A 22,746-nucleotide genomic window follows, 5' to 3' on the forward strand; every position below is an offset into this window, starting at 1 on the left:
CCAGTTTCCGGTCAGATGCTACTGCCAATGGTCGAAACCGGTGAGGAACCGGCACTCTTTGGTCCACTATTACTGCTATTACTGTTTCCGGTGCCGTTACTTACGCTGGTACTGGTGACCGTGGCCGTTATTCCACCCGGCAAGGAACCGCCGCCACTGTAGAAGCTTCGGGTCGGCGATCGGACACTGTTTGCCGGGTTGTAAAATTTGAGCAGTTCCACTACGGTGATCGCCACCTGGACGATGCCACGACCTTCCAGGACATCAGCGGCACAGCACAGCAGGTTCTGTAATGGGAAGTAGTTTGGGCGAGCGAAAAACGGGGTGATTAAAAAGTGTAACTGATTTGTTTTTTTGATTGGGGATGAATGAATGGAAAAATACCAACGAACAAATGTCGTTTTCAACTAATTTATTAACTTTGTCTCGGTAAGGATTATAAATAATTAAGCACTTCAAAATGCAGAATGATGGTTCAAGTGTTTTTAATTTTGTTGCTTTTTGTTTGCCAGAACTTGTGCAAATTGTGTTTTGGGTTAGTTTCCAAAAGATTATGGTTGAATACATATGATTTTAACTTAATGGTCTCGATGTTTGTTACTGGAATTTAGTCGCATAATAATCTATTACAATACTTATGGTTAGGAATGATCTTACTATATCAAAGGTCACTGATAACTCGTACCGTTCCTCAATCAAAAATTCTTTTTTTTATTTGAACGTAGTTTGTTTAAAAAAATCGTTTATGACACAAAGATGTTTCATTTAGCTTTTGAAGATTCAAATATTAGATATCAAAACATTATCGTTTATGCTCTTCTAGCTTTTTTTCCTTTAATACTGTTCAGTCGCATAATTTGAGGAACTTTTAGAAATATGCTGACAAGTCTATTTCTTCTATCCAAGGGTGCGCTTAGCATACTGGATGGCTCGGTGCCATCGAAGCAATCCAGATTTATCAATTTGATTTTTAGTTGATAGTATCAAAGCTATATTTGGTTCATACGTGATTCCATATGCATCAATCTTTGAAAAAGAATCAGGGAAAAGTTTCCCTTTAATCGATTCGCTCGGATTATCGGGGTCGTGTTCTGGCCTCACTTCGCCTTAACAATCGTGATAAAACTACAACCCGTGACAGCTCTTCAATTCCATGCTGGAAACACCTTTGTGTCATAACTTCACTCCTTGTTCGACTTCTAATTGTATTTATGTAACTAATTGCCGTAATTCTTTAGTATCTGTGACCCGATGAAAATGATATCCAAGACTTAATGTGTAAAGCACCAGGACCGAAGCAAAATTTAACTTTCTCCTGGTGGTCAGTCTGTTTACAACAAATGATTAAATAAGTATTAGCATGTTTCAATCGCTTGCTCGCTAGCTAGTTCTTAAAACACTCGACGGATGAAATTATTTTTTGTTCAGTGCTACATATACGACAACAATGATTCCATTTCATATCAGTTCCTACAATGCTACATTCGCTTCGTCGCTTTTGTTTCTGTTGGAATCCTTTCGCAGTAGAAGCCAATGCAGCCCAACAAACCTATTAACCTTTTATTATTTATTGTATTTTTATTTCTTGCAAAACCTAATCTACGTAAAAGATAAAGCCCTATAGCGTTTGTGTATTCGTACATTGAAGTGACTCAACTTTCGGGCGTAATGTTCAGAACCTTCAAGTGTCAAAACAAAAGTAAATAAAAAAACATTCTCGTTGACTCAAAATAGACGTGAAATAAATGTCACTTTCAGATCCGTCTAGTCAACGACAAAAGCGGAAAGTTAGTTTCAAAATTGTGTTCATTCTTTCGTTTAGCTTTTCAGTCTAAATCGTATTTCATGCAGGTTCGATACTCAACCGAAAATTTGAAAATCGATGATGACAGTAGTTTTCGTTACCAAAGAGTATCTGAAGTGTAATAATTTTTATTTATAATATTTAAGACATTTTAGTCAAACTTTACAGATGATAATTGTATTGAAGAAAGGATAAGAGTTGAAATCCGATTACATTTCCATACAGACGATATTTTGGTTTCGTCTTGTCGTATGGAAACGAGTGACGTTGGCATTGATACTCTTTTTTGTTGAAATGAGAGACGGAAATGCTTTGACTCTCTTCTGCTGTGTTGAATGCGACCATTTACGAATGAGCCAGTAAAAAAAATTAAAACGAAGCTGCTGGAATGGATTCTTTTCTCGAATTTGGCAATTTTCGGGAAATTTAAAATATAAGCAGATGAATGTTGGAAAGTTTCAAAATTATTCCACAATCTTTGATTTAAACTGTGTTGGAAAAAGTCTTAGTCTTAGACTTATCATAAGATCACACAGTTTAATGAGTAGTTTGTCCCATAATTTTCACTCTTCTAGCAACCATTTAGTTGTCAAGGTGATATTTGCTTCTGTGGTTCAGTCATTGTCGGACATTTTTTTCTGATCTAATGGTTCTCGATTCAAGTCTCAGTCGTTGCCATTTTTGATTTCTATTTTATTTGAACTTTGTCCGTAATTTTGATTCATTCGGAATTCATTATGACTTTCAAATAGATTATCAAAATAGTGCACTGATAAAAAATGGCACAATAATGCGCAAAACAACACATGTTGATCACACAAACTTCAGGATAATTCCATTCTACTCATAAAGTAAGTGTAAAAATAAAGAATTTTTAATTGAACTCATTTGACATTCACATCAAAACGATTAAAAAATACCAATAAAGTTAAATTCTGTGTAAATTTGTCAATCCAAGTGAAGACAATTGATTTGACAAATTGTGATTTGATTGAAATCTATGTGTAAAATAAATTTAAATATTTGAACTATAAAAATTTGCACTTAGAAATTACTTAGAAAGCACAAGTAGACGATTCAATAGAAACATAAGTTGATCGTGATCAATTTTTATCAGTGTGGGGTGAAATTTCTTACGAAGACTGTGACGAGAGAGACGAGCGCTGTTCGTTGGGAAGAAAGAATATTAGGTAAGCGAAGAGTAAGCTGCTTGACAGCAAAAATGAGTCTACTTAAACTTGTTTACTTTTTACCCATGCAACTTTGCCGATTTTTATTTACGAGTTTGACATTAAAATAATTTTTATTTTCGTTATGTCATCTAACATGTTTTCTTGAGAGGCTAAGCAACGAATGAAATCAATGAAAAATTGGAATATGATGCGGGTAATTCTCCTTCAGATTACATTGTGAAATATGGCTTATAAAGTTTCATGACATCCAAAGTTCCCTCTTCCGATGAAACCCGAAGCGGTAGGGCCTTGAACGCGGTTGCAAGAGACATTGTTAAAAAATACATAAAATAAAGCTACAACAGTAAAACGATCAGTACTAATCGTTCACATTATTGGCAATTCTGAAGATGAATAGATTATCCTGCCACTAGGTGTTCCGCATGTCAACGCAGGACCAAAACCAAAAACGCGAGCCCATTTCAGAAGCGTGTTTGTTTATACTGATGTAAAATTGGGTCGATTTTTGGTGTGCATTATTGGATTGAAGATTGAAGTCCCTGCGAAACGATCTGGAATGAATAAGCAAAAACTCCCGACAAATTGCGTCAGCACACAAAAGTATCGCAGGGACTTTTGGGGTCTAGTAGCTTTGTTCTAAAATCTCAAAAGATGGATCGTGAATGAAAACATCCACCTCGCACGAGAAGTGTTTTGAATACCCTCCAGAAAATTACTTTAGCACCCAGAGATTCAGATCCAGCCCCGATCGAAACAATAATCACTGTTACTTGGGGGAAATCCTTGCACCATTCTGGGTTTTTGTTATTATTCGAGCGGTTCTGTCGTCTTTTTCTTGATGTTTACTACGATCAAACTTGCGATAGCACCATATTTTTTCTTTGGACTGAAAACCACTGTCACAAAGGAAGCTAAAAACTTGAGGCACCCGTTGCCGAAGCTCCTGAAGTGATCCGAACATTAGCCCGAGAGGATTTTATCATTCAGCTATGAACGCTACCTGTAGAATATTTAAGTACATCCCTAGATAAACAGCCCGCGATACTGCCGGAATAGTTAGCGAATAAATATGTATGTTTTTGTTTGTTGTATATTTAATAAATACCTAATTTAGGATGATAGATACTTAATACTTAGAGTATAATTTGGAACAGTTTAGTTTTCACATGCTAGTTCGCAGTAATGCTACACAGAAAAGGAATGAGTGTGGTTATAGTTGTGAATCATGCACATTGTCCTAACGCAATAATATAGTGTAAGTAGTTGCATTAAAGCTACCGTGGGTGAAAATTCGTTTTGTTGGAGATCCATTCGTATTTTCGTTCTTTCGTGTAATACAATATAAAATAGACACAAATAAAACTATGTCCTTAATAATAAAATAAAACAATTCCATGAAGTGTAAAAAAAAACAGATCAAAACTTATGCTCTTTGAACTTCACGAGGTTCCGACGGTTCCGGTTCCGGCTTACTGGAAATCAAATTCCGTATTTGTACGGGCATTTTTGTGAAATCGAATGACGCGACGTCGAACGGGAATGGATAAAAGTATAGCAACAGTAGAATAAATAAAAATAATAGATTAGAGTAAGTACAACAGTTTTCGACTGACTAGACCGAATTGTTAACGAGATTTAGACAGTTGGTCGATTTTCCCAACCTGTTCGACATCCCGGTAAAATAGTTTCTGTCACTGGAACTACAGTAAAAGCTTCTAGAAAAACTAGTGAGATACATTGTGAGATAGCATTGGTACGACTGCTCGTTGCTGTCAGAGTTTCGTATGGTTGATAGTTACATTCGGTAAAAGATAGTAAAATAGATCTCTTTGAACAATTTCCTCTTTCCCTTTCTATCTTCTCGTTATAAAACACATTAGAACAGCACATTTAGTTTTTTTTTGTTTCACTTTTGTTTCAACAATGATGGTGGATTACATTCATAGATTCTGTGGTGTGGAAAAACCTACTAACCCCTACTAACTACTACTGCCCGTGCCGTTTGACGAACTCGGGAGCACAGTGAAGTTTACGTTACGAACCAGTTCATGAAAATAAGGCAACTGTTTTGCTTAACTTGGTTTAAGACATTCTGTGTGATTCATTTGCTAGCGCTGCTGGTGGTGGTGGTTATTGAATGTGTGCCGAGTACATACATAGTATCTGCATATTCAGTGCGGTTTGTGTTTGGGCTATGCTAGGTTTTTGGTATGTTCGTCTGTGTGTGTTTTTTTGTGATTGTTTGCGTAATGTTTCTTCGTTTTCAGATCGATTGCTTAGTAACTCGAAGTTTTGATTATAATGTTCTCCATTATTCTAGTTTCATAAAGTAAAATAAATATAAGATAAAAGTATAGCCTAGTTACGCCTTAAAAATGAACCTAAAAAATGATAAACACGACACTAATCAACTCACACCTTGAAAAGAAAGCAAACTGATGTATTGATACAAAAAAAGCCTCTCGAAATGATTTACCGAAGGCGAATGAAATGATTTACTTCTTCAAACCAATATGAAAGTTGATGATTATGAATCGAGTGATTTTTGTTTACGCTGTCACAGAAAGTGATTATAACCTTAATAGCATTTTAGTCTTTTATCGGGAGAGCATTTTTATATCTAATACCCAAAGGAATGAATTTTCTTCAATTTTCTTCAGAATTTGAAATACATGCTTATAAACAGAGACATAATGAAATTTACACGATATGTATTTCAATGATACTTTGAGAGAGACATCAATTGAATCAACAATTTGATTGAAAACCATCATCGATGTAAAAGTAAATTAGAATGTCTTGATTTTTCAATGAGTTATACAACATATTTTGATTCAGTAATAGCCGTTCAACCGAGAAGGTTGTGTATAGAAGCGTACAGTTTAATAACGCTGGTTAGTTTACACGCGTTAAATACGACAACGGTTGAACTACAGGTAGAGACCTGTTGGCAGCAGCCGTTAAAACGTATAGTCGTGCTGCATAAGAAAGCCCTAGTGCTGGGCCAAGCTGGTGAAGGAAACAACAAAGGGCGTTTCCCAAGCTCTACCCAGGCCACAATATACAGCCACAAGTGCTGAGCAGGAGAGTGCAAAGGCACATCGAAGAAGAAGAGTGCAAAGGCACACAGAAGCAGGAGAGTGCAAAGGCACACCGGTGCGAAGGCACTTCGGTGCAGAAGCATATCGGTGCAGAAGCATATCGGTGCGGAGCACAAGGAAGAAGGAGACAAGACATCTCGGTCTTTCCACTGCCATACAACACGCAGGTATACACCGGTGACCTGCGCTGGTTACAGCTGGCGAAAACAAAAGTAAATCGGAAATCGAGTGGTGCTGGATGTCAGGTAGCAGTAGCATCACATCCAACAATCAGCAACCAACAAGAACATCTAGAGCAACGAGGATCTACACGGCAGTGCAACGGAGATAGACAGCAATTTCAAGGTAGAAGTTTTTTCTTTTCCTTTTGATTGAGTACTGTGTAGTGTTGGTTTCATTTTTTATTTAAAGTTTCATTAAAAATTTTAATGTGATGGATGAATCCATGGACGTAAATCCTAGCATGAATCCGATACCCCCACGAACGAAAAAATATCAGGAGAGCTCTTCTGGGCCTTGGATAGTCTTTTTTAGACGTATATCAAAGCCATTAAACATTGTACAAATTAATAAAGGTTTGACATCACGATACTCTTCAATCAAAGAGATCATAAAAGTAAATAACGATAAAATTCGTGTTGTGGTAAATAATTTGAAACACGCGAATGATATTGTCTCTTCGGAACATTTCATTAAAGAGTATAAAGTTTACATACCCTCCAAAGATGTCGAAATTGACGGTGTTGTTACCGAAGCGAGTCTTTCGGTAGATGATTTACTCAAGCATGGTGTTGGTCGTTTCAAGAACTCTATGCTTGAGGGTGTGAAAATACTGGAGTGCAAACAACTGTACTCAGTAGTTCATGAAGAGGGAAAGAAAGTTTATCGCCCATCAGACTCGTTTCGAGTGACATTTGCCGGGTCTGCGTTGCCGTCCCATGTCTATGTCGATAAAATTCGCCTCCCTGTTCGGCTTTTTGTTCCAAATGTAATGAATTGTACGAACTGCAAAAAATTCGGCCACACAGCTCCTTACTGTAGTAATAAACCAAAATGTATTAAGTGTGAAGGGCCTCATAAAGATAATGATTGCAACAAGGAAATTGAAAAATGTATTTATTGTGGAGAAAGTCCTCATGAGGATATTTCAGTATGCACTGCATTTAAAGTACACAAAGACAAAATTAAGCTTTCTTTAAAAGCACGGTCTAAGCGCACATATGCAGAAATGCTTAAAACGGTCATTGATGTCCCTCCTTTGGAAACCGAAAACGGGTTTTCAAATTTAGAGGAATCAGAGGACTCTGACTCTGACGAAAATAGTGAAGGTATTTCGTTTATCACTACCCAAGGGTCAGTTAAGAGAAAGAAGTCTTCTTCCAAATTACCAAAAAAGACACCTAAAATTTCATCTTCAAAAAAAGATCCCCGTGTTAAACAAAAAAAGTCAAAACCAAAGACTGTGCCTCCTGGTTTGTCAAATTCACAAACCAATCCAGGATCTAGCACAGAAAAAGGTAATAATCCTGTGGGCTCTATTTCACAGCCACCAACAGGATTACTGAAGTTTTCGGAAATTGTTGAATGGATTTTCTCAGCATTCAATATATCTGAACCCTTAAAGACCCTCATAATGGCATTCCTTCCAATAGCTAGAACCTTTTTGAAGCAGTTATCAGCTCAATGGCCAATTGTCTCAGGTTTTGTATCTTTTGATGGATAATTTATCACCCGTCGCAAATGATACAATCACTGTCCTGCAGTGGAATTGTCGAAGCATCATGCCAAAACTTGATTCATTTAAAATTTTATTGCATAGTCAAAAATGTGATGTATTTGCTTTATGCGAAACATGGCTTACTTCAAACATAGCTTTAAATTTTAATGATTTTAACATTATACGTCTCGATAGAGACTCTCCGTATGGTGGAGTGCTTTTGGGAATTAAGAAATGCTATTCTTTTTATAGATTAAACATCCCTTCAACTTCTAGTATAGAAGTTGTTGCTTGCCAAATAAACATTAAAGGCAAAGATATTTGCATAGCTTCGGTTTATATTCCTCCAAAAGCACAAGTTGGACAGCGACAGCTTAATGAAATGGTTGAAGCCCTTCCTGCTCCACGATTGATTCTGGGGGATTTAAATTCGCACGGAATGATGTGGGGTTCCGTTTACAATGATAGCAGATCATCTTTAATACAAAACATTTGTGACAATTTTAGCATGACGGTATTAAATATGGGTAGCATGACACGGATCCCAAGACCTCCTGCACGCCCAAGTGCATTAGATCTATCTCTTTGCTCAACATCAATTCGACTAGATTGCACCTGGAAAATATTGCCTGATTTACACGGTAGCGATCATTTACCAATCATCATCTCAATTAGCAATAGCAATTGCATTGCTACTTCAGCTAGTATTCCATATGATTTGACAAAAAATATCGATTGGATTAAATACCAAAGTAGTATCTCTAGTATTTTGAATTCAATGGAAGAGCTCCCTCCACTTGAAGAATATGACTTCCTCATTTGTTCGATTCTGGAGGCAGCAGAACAATCCCAAACTAAACGCTTTCCTGGACCAACGACTAACAGAAGGCCTCCCAACCCCTGGTGGGACAAAGAGTGCTCAGAGGCTAAACTCGCAAAACAAAATGCTTGCAAGACGTTTCTAAAACGGGGAGGAGGAACTCCTCAGAATTTTGAAAAACTTATGGTTTTAGAAACCAAGTACAAGAGCATACTTCGAGCCAAAAAATGTAGCTATTGGAGAAATTTTGTCGAAGGTTTGTCAAGAGAAACCTCAATGAGCACTCTTTGGAACACGGCCAGACGAATGAGGAATCGTAACTTGGGCAATGAGAGTGATGAATACTCGAACCGATGGATATTTGACTTTGCTAGGAAAGTTTGCCCAGATTCTGTTCCTACGCAGAGCATTATTCGGGGATCTCCTCCAAATAATGGTTTTATTAATAACCCATTTTCAATGATGGAATTTTCTATAGCACTCTTGTCTTGTAAAAATAACGCTCCTGGGTTGGACAGAATTAAATTCAACTTGGTGAAGAATCTGCCCGACCTCGCAAAAAGACGTTTGTTGGAATTGTTCAACAAGTTTCTTGAGCAAAATATTGTTCCACCTGACTGGAGACAAGTGAAAGTTATCGCCATTCAAAAGCCGGGGAAACCAGCTTCCAATCACAACTCATATAGACCCATTGCCATGTTGTCCTGCATCAGAAAATTGTTCGAAAAAATTATCCTACGACGTCTCGACACTTGGGTCGAGACGAACGGTTTGTTGTCAGATACTCAGTTTGGTTTCCGTAGAAATAAAGGGACGAATGATTGCCTTGCATTACTTTCGTCTGACATCCAAATTGCCTTCGCTCAAAAGCAACAAATGGCATCTGTATTTTTAGACATTAAAGGAGCATTTGATTCAGTTTCCATTGATGTTCTTTCAGACAAGCTCCACCAACATGGACTCCCAGCGGTTATAAATAATTATTTGCACAACCTTTTGTCAGAGAAACGCATGCATTTTTCATATGGCGATTTGACAACATTCAGAATTAGCTACATGGGTCTACCGCAAGGCTCATGCCTCAGTCCGCTCCTTTATAATTTTTACGTGAATGACATTGACAGCTGTCTTGTAACCCCATGTACACTAAGACAATTGGCAGATGATGGCGTGGTTTCAGTTACTGGACCCAAAGCTATTGATCTGCATAAACCATTGCAAGATACCTTAGATAACTTGTCCGTTTGGGCTGTTCATCTTGGTATCGAATTCTCTGCGGAGAAAACAGAGTTAGTCGTCTTTTCAAGAAAGCATGATCCCGCGCAGCTTCAGCTCCATATGATGGGAAGAATGATTCAACAGGTTTTAACTTTTAAATACCTCGGGGTGTGGTTTGATTCCAAATGCACGTGGGGAGGACACATTAGGTATCTGATAACGAAATGCCAACAAAGAGTAAATTTTCTTCGAACAATAACAGGATCTTGGTGGGGTTCTCATCCGCAAGATCTAATAAAATTGTATCAAACAACGATACTTTCAGTGATGGAATATGGATGCGTTTGTTTTCGTTCCGCTGCAAACTCTCATATTATCAAACTTGAGCGAATTCAGTACCGTTGCTTGCGAATTGCCTTAGGCTGCATGCATTCGACACATACAATGAGTCTTGAAGTTCTGGCGGGAGTTCTTCCATTGAAAGATCGATTTTGGGAGCTTTCATCACGCCTGCTAATAAGATGTGAGGTGCTGAATCCCATGGTAATTAATAATTTCGAACGACTAGTCGAGCTTCGATCTCAAACAAAATTCATGACAGTATATTTTAACCATATGTCACAGGAAATCAACCCTTCAAGATATATTCCTATCCGTGTCAGCATCCTAAGTGCCCCTGACTCAACTTTATTTTTCGACACATCCATGCAGCGCGAAGTGCGTGGAATCCCGGATCATCTACGCTCGACGGAAATCCCAAAAATATTTTCAAGTAAGTTCAGGCATATTGACTCTGAGAAAATGTTTTACACGGACGGATCGCGAATTGAAGAAGCGACAGGGTTTGGTATGTTCAACAATAATGTTTCGGCCTCATTTAGGCTTCAAGAACCTGCATCTGTTTATATAGCAGAGCTAGCAGCAGTTCATTATAGTTTGAGTGTAATCGTCACATTATCTCCAAACCATTATTTCCTCTTCACAGATAGTCTGAGTGCAATTGAAGCCATTCGCTCAAACATGACTGGCAAGACTGAACCGTTTTTCCTGGGCAAAATAAAACAGTGCCTGAACGACCTATTGAACAATAATTATCTAATCACTATAGTCTGGGTCCCGGCTCATTGCTCCATTCCTGGCAATGAAAGAGCCGATATTTTAGCCAAACGTGGTGCTATTGAGGGTGAAATTTATGAGCGACCGATTGCTTTCAACGAATTCTATAGCTCGTCTCGCCAAAGAACACTTGCCAGCTGGCAAGCTTCTTGGGACAGTGATGATCTGGGTCGGTGGATGCACTCAATTATTCCGAAAATATCGACAAAGACATGGTTCAGGGGACTGGATGTGAGTAGGGATTTCATTTGTGTGATGTCCAGACTCATGTCCAATCACTACACGTTAGATGCACATCTCCTTCGAATTGGGCTCTCCGAGACTAATCATTGTGCTTGCGGAGAAGGTTATCGGGATATTGATCATGTCGTTTGGACATGCGTGGAGTATCGTGATGTCAGATCTCAACTAATAAATTCTTTGCGTACCCAAGGTAGACTATCCAATATCCCAGTTCGAGACATTCTTGCTTGTCGTGACCTTTCATACATGAAACTTATTTATCATTTCATAAAGAAAATTGGAGTTTCAATTTAATAAAGGCCCCTTTTAAGACTTAGTTCTGATCCCAGCTGCGTCCATGAGTTCAACCAATAGCTAAATTAGAATAAAAATTATGTAATGATACAAACAAACTCGAAACAGTTTATGAAATTATCAACAAAATGTCTGAAAATAACAGCTTATTTTATAATTTATAGAAGTTAATCGTTTGTAATTGTAATTTGTAATTTATCAGCCCACAACCTGGCAGACCGTGTCCGCCCATCTGCTTGAGTGAGGTTCACTTCAAGCTGGCTGTGAGCCTACTAAAGCCTGACCGTTGATATGCACTAGACCGTATAGCACACCGGCTTCCTCCACCAGCAGGCGCTGCTCTGAGTCCCACTGGTTTCAGATACATTAGGTTAGGGATAGTGGAGATAAATAGGGAAATATAGCATTTAGAAGTTTACTAACTACTACTAACTACTGTCTTTGTGGCTGAAAATAAAACGTACGGAACAATAATAATAATTACAATAATAACAATAATAATAATAATGGTAATAATAATAAAGTGACATTAAAAACAATAGTGCACTTACCCCTCTCTCCCCACCTTACCTCAGCTTAACAAAGGTCAAGTTATCACTCAGTTACCATCTTTTCGTCGTTCTCTGGAGACGCCCCAGGGTTCTTCTTCCTAAAATTTCCTTGCTCTTAGGCCTTCGATGACAGTTCCTTATTTCAACATTCTCGTTTCATTGCGCCCCCACCATGAAATGAAATAAGATAAAATAAAGTCAGGTGTTAGTAAGTCTGTTGGATCATATGATGCAAGGTAAGGATGCGCATTCAACACCAGATTGTCCAGGGAAGCCACAGTATGTACACAATGGCACGATTGCTTAAAATGTCTTCACACCTGCCCTGATCAGTTTCGCCGTCAATGCAACCTGTATAACATCAGTACCGATATCGAACCGGATCGGAAGGTTTGAAACTTCCCCAACGGTTCATAAGATGTCAATCCGCTCCTATTCCTGATCAGAGATGCCAGAACCGCAGATATGTCTGTAAATCTGCAAATTTTACAGACTTTTGAAATTGTCGCGACCTTTTTTCTAAGTTCGTTTAGTAATACATCATAGAGAAATTTCTGCAATATTTGCTAACAGCAGATTTGTTTTCAGATATACAGACTTTTGCAACGCTGTCTGAAGATATTTGAAATTTTTTTCTGGCATCTCTGATAATAATAAGTCCACTTTTTGAATTTAATTCACCTGTTCCGGACGAATGTGATATATTAATCACCCCCATTCTGCATCCCGATCGAGTCGGACCCCGTCAAACGAATGTAAAAACCTGAACTCGATCGAGCTACAGAACGCAAAACTTCACACCCGATCGAAACAATCCGACTCGAACAGAACACAGAGCCGGGGTGAATAAGCATCCCAATTGCATCAGTAATGCCTGAAACAACCCAATGGCCCATTGTCAATTTCAAGCAGTATCAGTCATGTCAACTCTGTGATAAATACAGATGATATAATAAATTCGTTTTACCGTTTTAAGCGAACGATCGATCTCGGTATGATCCGACTTGGTCAACACGAAGTGTAAATTGACTCCCACCCTCATCCGCCAAGCAGGGTACGCGCCCTGTAGTTTATCATCCTAAGCTCAGGGCAATAGGATAGTTACTATTAATAATATAAAATTTATAATTTTGTTAATAAAAGTTTACATGTTGCACACTTCCCACGTTAAGAATATTAGCAACAGTCACAAAGTGGGTTGATAATCGAGACATCTATAGTAAGATGTTAGTTCCTTATCAACAGTTGCACTCTGTCCCACCGCTTGCTAATACTCCGCACCTCCTCATTCTGCTAAAAACAGGAGTCACCAGTCATCATTTGACACCGTGTAGGCATGAGGTCGGGGCTTGTGACGACCAGAGCTAAGTCAATCAAACTGCCGATACAAACAGTAAGATATGATATTTGTCGCTCCTTCCAGGATGTCGTGCACCTTTGACCCCCAATTTATAGAAGTTAATCGTTTGGTTCAAATAATATTTCCGAGTAGATTTCATAATTAATGACGAGTTACCTAAGATGATATTTAAGCTATAAGAGAATATGTTTTAATAAATTCAAAAGGTTGTGACTATGTTAGAATTAAATTAGGATAAGAATATTATGTAAAAGTGATGCTACGGCGAAGAAAAACCTATGTAAACTGCCTTAAGAAATAAACGTATTTATGAAAAAAAAAAAATACAACATATTTTAATTTACGCTTAGTTTTGCTTTTAAAGTATATTGAAAAGTAAAGAACTGAGAAGTAATTCTAAATTCAATTTCCTGCTCCAAATATGTGCATGAAAATAGATGTAAATATTTTTATCTGTGCAACAGGGACGTCAAAAATTCATTAGAATTCACAGCCCAACGAATGTAAAAATGAATCATGTACTTTCATCTTCTATGATAATTGCGGCATGCTTGGATTTACGGTGTGTGTAATTTTCATTTTTTCCTGGTGCGTTTTTGACAATTCTCTGTTGTTTTTTTCAAATGGCCCTATGAGCAAGGGACAGTTTCTCTTTGTTTACTTTCTCTTTCGATCATTGTGACGTGATTATAAAGGTTTTCTTGGATTTTACAATTCTGTTTGAATGTCGAAAGTATCATTTTATACAGAGTTGAGTGATAAACGTGGAAACCGCATGGTAATTAATAGAAGAGTAAGCAAATAAAGAGAAACTGTCACTTGCTCTCACGGTCTTTTGGAAAATCAACCGTGAATTGCATAACACCGGTTCTATACTTTTTGTTGCATCGAACCGATACTGCTGATATATCAAATCAAAAGTTGAGTGTAGCGCGGCGGAATGGAATCGTTTATCGTTGTAAAAGGTTTTTGTTTATGTTTACATCACCTTCGTTCGTTTATTCATGCCTTGATAGCCCCATAAATCAATTGAACCTAGGTTCCCCACTGTACCGAGACACTGCCCGCTTGCATGTGTCTGGCAGATTACTCAAATTCATGAACAGGAAAAATATGTCAAAATTTGAGTGTGAATTTGAGCAAAATTGAATCAGGCCATGGGTTCTCTCGCAATTTATTCATACATTAGAGTAAGCGTTAAATTTTCAAACATTTGAGTGAAAAAATCAGTGCGTTTTCATTATCGGAATATTCTAATCTAATTTAGGAATGCAAGAATACGTCGTTTTTCATTGCCGTTTCTAGATCCGGTTCAATCGTAATTGTTTTCAATAGAAATTTTGTGGTTTCAATTATGCTAAGTGAGACGTCCAACATAAGGATATCAAAATCATTCAATTTTGACTCCAAAGCGGTCAAAAGGAAATGGTTTTAAATCAGTTTTTTCCCTTTCTATTTAATAGAAAGAAGAATGACATTAACTAGAAATTCTTATATATAAAAATTAACGAAGACGAATTTCTTTATTTTGAGTGCAAGGAACTTAAATTTTGAGTTAAACTCACTCAAATTTTGAAAAAAAAAATTTTCACATATTCAGTAAAAAATACTCAAATTTTGACAGCTTCGTCCCTTAACTCAAAAATGAGTAGATGGGTGGTAACTCAAGCATAGAGTACGTGCACTTTTTATGAATTTGAGTGGTGTGTCACTCAATTTTTAGTTATGTTCAATGAGGGTGTACATTTTGGGAGCATTTTGTCTTTCTACATACATTTTAGGAGCAATTACGCACCCATTAATGATCAGATTCTTTTACTTTAATAATATACATGCTCGGATCTACAAGATTATTTACTATATGGTATACCACTGCATAGTCCGATCCACGCGTGAATGTGTTAGTATGGGTAATACTAGTGTAAATGTGCGAAAGATACCCAGTGAATTTTGTCGAAAGATAGGACTATTTATTGAAGGAATATTTGAAACTAAAAATTATACAATGCCTGGAGAACAGTCGAGATAATGATAAAAGTGTTTATGAAAATCTTTAACACGTAATAGAACTAATGAAACTCTAAACGCTTTTCCGCAGTGTATAATTATGAAATTCATAAATGTTTTTCCGTCAGTGTAAGAACCCCGCAATATCCGTATACAATGCTTCGGTGTGCGTAACAGAGACGGCAAATTGCTCAATTGGTGTAGTGCAAATTAAGATCCGAAACTCCATAAGAGTGCTCTTGCAGATAGGAATTACATGAACTTCGCAAAATAAGCTGGGCAATTAAAGATGACCAGGTCAGTTTTATTTCTCAAAAAAAATTGTTTTGATCGTCAAAATAATGCGTTTTTTTTGCTAATGTCTACCAAAATGCCATCTGTCAGACCCTGGCAGTTTGGAGCGAAATCAATCTTCAGTTCAGCAACGCCATCGCACGGCACGACATTCAACATATCATGTTAATTTTATGGGTGCGCAATGCTGCTATTTTGGCGCGGACGAATTTGACATTTCTCTCCCCTACTTATATGTACGAGATTCGATGCGAACTCGTCTGAGCTCGCAAAAAGTATGTTGCCAGTGATTTGTTCAGGAAATGGGAGAACTGAATAAAGTTTGTAATATGATGTCTTTGCATCTGTCAAAGTCACTTTCAAGCAGAGCTAATAAAAATAATTTTCATTGACTCAAAATATACGAAAATGAAAAAAAAAAATAATGTCACCCTCAGCTTCGCTTGCAAACTATGAGAACGAAATCCATGTACAGTCAATGACATGAGCGGGAAAGTAGTTTCAAAATTGTTTTCTTTCTTTCATTCACCCTTTCAGTCATTTGCGGTTTTCAGTAAAAATCCCATAGTATGTAGTGTCGGTATTCAATCGAAGTTTTGAGAATCGAAAATGATAGAAAAAGGTTTCACAATGACTTTTACCTGAGGTTCTGGAATGTAATTACTTAGATTTGTCATAATTGACGAAGAGTAACTACCAAGCGTCACAGATTTTCAATACATCGATGAGAGAATGAGCTTTGAAATTCTGCTGATGCTCCCTGAAGACGTTAGTTTGGTTTCGTATTGTCATAGAGGAAAGAGTGACGTTGGCAATTATACTCTCTCATTTTTTCAATGAGAAGTGAAGATGCTTCGTCTCTCTTCGTTTGTTATGGTGTCGGTCATTTACGAATGAGACAGTAAAATATTGAAAATCAGGTTGTTGGAATGGTTTCTTCCATTGAGAACGCGTGACAATTTCAAGGTCTGCTTTCAATTAAGATTCCGGTATACTCGGCACTTGGAAAAGTTCGGGTATTCGGGTTCGAATGAAAAAATGCGGAGAGCATAAAGATTCATAATATCATAAAAATTCGCTATCTAGAAATGTTAGCAATTTAAGACTATACGGCGTGACTGCCAGAATGCGCTGCATTCGCAAAACAAATTTCTAACGCCTAACAGTCTATTCATATTCAGGCAAACGTGTCCAATTTCAGTGCGATGTTTGTTATGTTTTGTAAAATGATTTTGATTGTGATGAGACAAAACGGCGAAGGAATACAAAGAAAGGTTATATAAATATAATGCAATTAGTAGTGTCCCATGTTGATTCTGAACTAAAAACACGAAAGCAAGCGCACTTTGGGAACGTGTTTGGTCGTGCTGATCCAGAATCGAGTAAACTGTTGGCACATACTATCAAAAAAGAGTATAGCTGCGCAATATTGAAACGTTCGAAAGCCGAAAAATCTGCGAAACGGTGAAGCAAAAAACAATTTGGGCATCGCAATCGTTGCTGGAATCAACAACTTAGGAAAGTTTTCAGAATTTCAACTCTCATTCCAGTTCGTTCATCTTATTCATTCGATTCGGCTCCCATTGACTTGTTTCTATTTCCAAACCCCAAACAATTGCTTATTAATAAGAAACTAGTTTGCGGGAGGGGTGCTTCGGCAACGCGGAGGAATATTTTGCAGACCATCCGAATAGTTACTCTCAAAACAGAATCAAAAACTAAGAAAATCACTGAAATAAATGTACCAAAAAACAAAGGGGACTTCATTGAATACGATGTAAAACATTTTTTTGTTCCAACTGATTAATGTCGAATGTGTTTACCGCACGAATAAAAAAAAATAAAGTTCATCGATTTCTTTGTATGGTTTGTGGATGCTTTTTTGCGTAAGGGTAAGCTCCAAAATATAAAGAGCCTCATCGATCGTGCGAAGCGTACATGTACGGTGCCCTATTGAGTCGTTTTCCGATATGCGTTTCATCGCATCTACGGAGTCGTACCCTCTAGAAACTTTATGTAAAGATTCTAATTCTAATTAATTACTGGAACCTATTGCAGATAAAGCAATCGTTGGAAATTCTACTTGCGATTTTTTTATAAAATAAATTATAATAAACACTGAACAAAATTTAAAAAGTAAATAAATTTTTATTCGACTTGAAAGTCTTCTCTCTATACTTCACGACTAATAATTTGGTATTGAAGCAAACGCTGTTTGTTTAACACCTAAAAAAACAATTATTTTTATCGCAGTTTCGATTTTCGAAGGACTGAAAAACTGAAACGTGCTCGGCTACAACGTTCTCAAACGTACCCAGTAGGAAGAAAAAGAAGGACGATTTTTAAACTAGTTCAACAGTCATGCAGAAAAATCATTCCGGTTTAAGGTGTGACGACGCCAAAACATCACAATGGAATGAACACTTGTTATAAGCAAACGGATAGAATAACTTACCACTGGTTGTCCAATTCGACATCAGAACCAGCTACTTACACGATTTTAACAGTTCTTTTCCGCTCGTAATGAAAGGAATGAAAAATCGGTTTTCTAAACGGTATTCCGTCGGACAAAATCCGCTGATCCAATCACACCCAAAATTCAATTTTCAAAGTAAATCAATTCATCACCTTCACTATTTGGATTGTTTTTTTCTTCTCGTAAACACTAAGGTACAACCTGTCGCTATAATAATAAGTACAAAAATCATATGATTAATTATATTTCAAATTATAAGGAAATCTCTCTTTGATTAAAACTAACGGAAATATGAAAAAACTCTTTTCAAAATAAAAAAAATTAACAATCAATCTGCCTGTGCCTCCTAATAATTCGGCAGTGGATACAAGTACAAATAAACCACGGTAAACAGGAACGTTCCGAGACAGAGAACAGTCGAAATCGTCGTATGATTCGACCTTCCGCTGTTTCCCAGGCACTGGTTCTGTTCGTCGCTGCTGTCATTGTTTTCAACGCTGACGGTGCGCTTCAGCGAACAGTTGACGATCTTGTCGGTAAGTACGTTCGTATTGCTCTCGAAAAATTCAATCCTCTTGCTGACAATTTTGCTGCCCCCGGCCCCAGCCGGATAGTTTTCCTCTGTGTTGATGTTGTTGAAATCCAGCAGCGCTTTCGGTCCTTCCGGTCCGCCGGTCGGTGTATTCAGATCATTGATACCCTGGTTAGCATTGGTTGGCGTGAATGCCGTTTCCTCATCCAGCGAGTTCAAACTGCTCTCCGCCGAATCATCGAAATCGTTCTCCTGTCGACAGCGGAACTTACCGATGTCGCTGTCATACTCGCACTCTTCGACAATTTCGTTCAAATTATTTGCCATATGATCGTACTGCTGCTGCTGCAGTTGCCGTTTGCTGTTGAAGCGAGTACTGGGAAATTTGCGTTTTCTTCGGACACCTTCGACGGAGCTGAGATCCAACGAAGCTGGGACATTCCGTCCGTCTCCTCCACCTCCTAGCCCAGCGGAAAGCTCCCTCTCACTACTAACAGCCCTAAGTCTGGCCTGCGCTCTACTAACGTCCTCTTGTCTTTGTTCCTCTTCCTCCTGCTGGTCAAAATGGTACTCAAACAGGATTTTAGCACGCACAGGAGTGGAAGTGTTACACGAGTTATTTCGGTTAGATGATTCATTGTTAGTGGCAGTGGTGGTACCGTGAAAGCCATGGGAAAGCATGGGGGCCCGATAGTTACCATTCAGTTCTTCTTGACCAGTAGTGGGATGATGATGCTTGTAGGGCTGACTGTTCCCTTCACAGTCTTCTTCATCTTCTTCTACTACTTCATCATTAACTTCATCTTCTGTTGTTGTTGTATTGGTGTTGGCTGCAGTAAGTGTGGTTGTGGATTTGTAACTATTGCCTAGGGGTGGCGGTGGAGGAGGAGAGGTTGGACGGTTCAAACCATGAGACGGCAATGGATGCGGCATAAGTTCAGTACGATTCAGGAGCGCCACCATAGTGCGATACATAGCCGATGGGTTTGGCGGGCGGATTTGGTGATCATCTTCTAGTACGGATTGGTCCCCGGGCTGCTGTTCCCTGTCGGCTGCGGGCGGTGGGGGTGCCGACGATGGTAGGGATGATGGTACGATGTCCTGACAGGAGCATATCAACTCCTGCAACCAACACCAATAACAACAGGAGAGAGAGTTAGTTCCACATGGTCATTTATCGTCTGACTAATTTGCAGCGTAAAAGACGATCTAGCCTAAGTAGCGATATGGAGTGACCGTGTATATATGTATGTGTGAGAAAATATATACAACAGAACAACGGTCCCCTTATTTACATACATAATTGAGTGGAATTACAGAAGATAAAAAGCCACCATCTAGAGTGTAAAGATGAAAGTGATCCAATGGGCGATTATCGCGTAATCATTTTGTTAGTTTCAAAGTTGGTAATTCTATACAAATCAATCTACAGATCTACATCGATTTTCAAGTGTTTTTTATTTGGCTACACATCTAAATTTACGTCAAACTTAGTACCACGTTTTCTAGATCATCTAGACTAATTTAAATTTGAAAGGAAAACAAAATAAATTTTAATAATTTTGTATCAGAAACTAAAGAGAAATAGCAACCGAAAGATACAGTTAATGAACAAACTAAAAAGAGCAGTTATTATCTACAGAGGAATTAAGACATTTGAGTACTACAGCCACCACAACAAAAATTACACATTACAAGTAAGAACTTACCTCATCAACGCCTATTTTCCGACAAGCATCCAGAAAGTTGTCTACGTTGCGGCGACACCGTGCCATTGTTAGTTTTGGCTAGAAAAAGAACAAAAAACATTGTTACAGATTATTAGATTTGGAGTAGCAAATTGTTAATATTTTGAAGAAACTTTCGTTTAAGTTAGCTTGCTAAATTAAGTTTCAGTTTTTTACTTATCATTCAATTGAAATAGAGAAAAGCCCTTTGAAAGCGTGATTGCTTTCGACGAATTTTTCCTTTCAGCGAAATGAACAATTCGGCGAAACATCTTTCGGAGAAATACAACTGGGAGTACAAATTAATTCGCTCCGTTTCCAAAAGATGGCACTGCCTATCATGAATATTAAACAGTAACAACTGATGTTGATAGTTAGGTTAGACATCTGTTATTAATATTCAGTTGATATTGCTTCGCGTTTGAAAAAAAGCCTTGTTTTTCACTATGTTAATTATGAGCGATTTTGTGCTAACTAATTGACATTTACGGGAAGTTTTACATTTCTATTTAAATTGGGAAAAAAGTGCAGCTAAAGCGCATTAAATGCTTGTGGATGTTTATTGTGATAATCCAACTGATAAATCATGTAGGGAATGGTTTCGACGTTTCAAAAATGGAGATTTCAACGGTGAAGACAAGCCTGAATAACCAAAAAAAATCGAAGACCAACAGTTGGAGGCATTACTCGATGAAGATCCGAATCGAATGCAAGAGGAGCTAGCAGAATCATTGGAAGTGACTCAACAAGCAGTTTCTGTAGAATTAAATCCATAAGAATGATTCAAAAGCAAGCCAGTTGAGTGCCTTATGAACTGAAACCAGCAGACATTGAAAGGCAATAAAGAAAGGGTTTTTACATCGAATCTGTATAGACTGCAATTAATGCGTTTGAGCCGTGCATTACGAGAAAAACGGCCGGAATACAAGCAAAGACATGATAAAGCTATTCCCCTGCATGACAAAGTTCGGCCTCATGTCGCAAAAGTCATGAAAAAATCGCTCAAGTGGGACATTTCGCCACACCCGCCGTATTCTCCTGACAGTGCTCCTTCTGATTACTGGTTGTTCAGACGAATGCAGCACGATCTGGCCGGTCATCGGTTTACTTCTTTCGCAGAAATCGAAAATTGGCTTCAAACATGGATCACCTCAGAAGACGAAACATTTTTTCGAGATGGAATTCGATATTCGCCTGAGAGGTGGGAAAAAGTGATAACTAGCGATGGACGATACTTTGATTAATTTTTAAATTCTTATTTTGAAATAAATGCATTTTTGATCATCACGAAAATAATACTTCTGCTAGAAAACTGACGAAAACGCTTGAGATAGTTTGAGTGTGTAAAAAAAATTCCATTCTTTTTTCGGGTGGATGGCACCATAATCCAGAAAATATTTCAAGCATTTCCCGCTTTGCCTTTACGGCACGCTTTCTATTCCTCCACGTGGAAAAATCTGCGATCGCAAAACAATTTTCTCTTTAGAAAACATTCTACTAAGACCAAAAAGACTATTAAACGATTATCGTTTGTTCTAAAACGTCATTTTTGATTTATCATGCTGACAGCTTAACAACGACATGCACATCAACCGAGCCAAGGCCACATATCCCGAATGTAAAATGAAACGTTACAATCAAGTAATGTATGTCCCAACTGTAACCTGTGTTGTAACAACTAATGCAGTTGTTTATTTTGAGATTGATATAAATTGAAAGTTGAAAGCCAGGGATTAACCTATTTTTGTACTAGGGCACATAGCTATTTCAATTAGCTTTACGTTTCGTCTTAGACTCGTAGTGCAAAACAGTGCATGTTGCATGTTCTTATACCCCAACCCGACCCGTACCCGAGTAATCAGCAAAAAAATTTACACGTACCCGATTGAAAATTTATAAAATCACCCCTACCCGATAAAAAATAACAAAAATTACCCGTATCCGATTAAAAATTACCGACCGACCCGAACGAGTAGTAAAAATTTTACCAAAATTCAGGATGGAAAAAATAAGGTGTTTTAGATAGCGACTAGTTGGTAAGTAAAATACATTAAAATGCTTGTTTACATTTAAACATATAAATACACTGTGAAGCATGAATAGAATGTCTTTGGTATTTTATACTCATTTACAAATGTCAACAACAGGGGGTAATATCTACTCAATTTTTTCGAGAAGCATATTTACCCAAAATGTCGTAATACCCGTTGTATTCTATTTTGTGTATGCATGGTTTTTACAAAACAGTGCGACTTTTGATCCAATTCTTTAGAACCACAAGTAAGCGTGCTCA

The 22,746-nt window shown here is 37.8% G+C and overlaps 1 protein-coding gene across 2 annotated transcripts in view; it reads right to left on the reverse strand.

Annotated features, from left to right (window-relative positions):
- Window positions 1-397: 397 nt before the first annotated feature.
- The window catches only part of LOC131430275 (leucine-rich repeat and calponin homology domain-containing protein), a 208,979-nt gene continuing 186,630 nt past the window's right edge, over window positions 398-22,746 (reverse strand). For both annotated transcript variants that reach the window (XM_058595106.1, XM_058595105.1), the window contains 2 exons: window positions 20,436-20,513; window positions 398-19,848 (listed from right to left, as the gene is read on the reverse strand). In XM_058595106.1, the coding sequence (XP_058451089.1) occupies window positions 18,541-19,848; window positions 20,436-20,513 (1,386 nt within the window). In that variant the 3' untranslated portion in view covers window positions 398-18,540. The remainder of the gene's footprint in view (window positions 19,849-20,435; window positions 20,514-22,746) is intronic.

This window comes from Malaya genurostris, chromosome 2 (assembly GCF_030247185.1).
Source record: "Malaya genurostris strain Urasoe2022 chromosome 2, Malgen_1.1, whole genome shotgun sequence".
In the NCBI taxonomy this organism is placed as follows: Eukaryota; Metazoa; Arthropoda; class Insecta; order Diptera; family Culicidae; genus Malaya; species Malaya genurostris.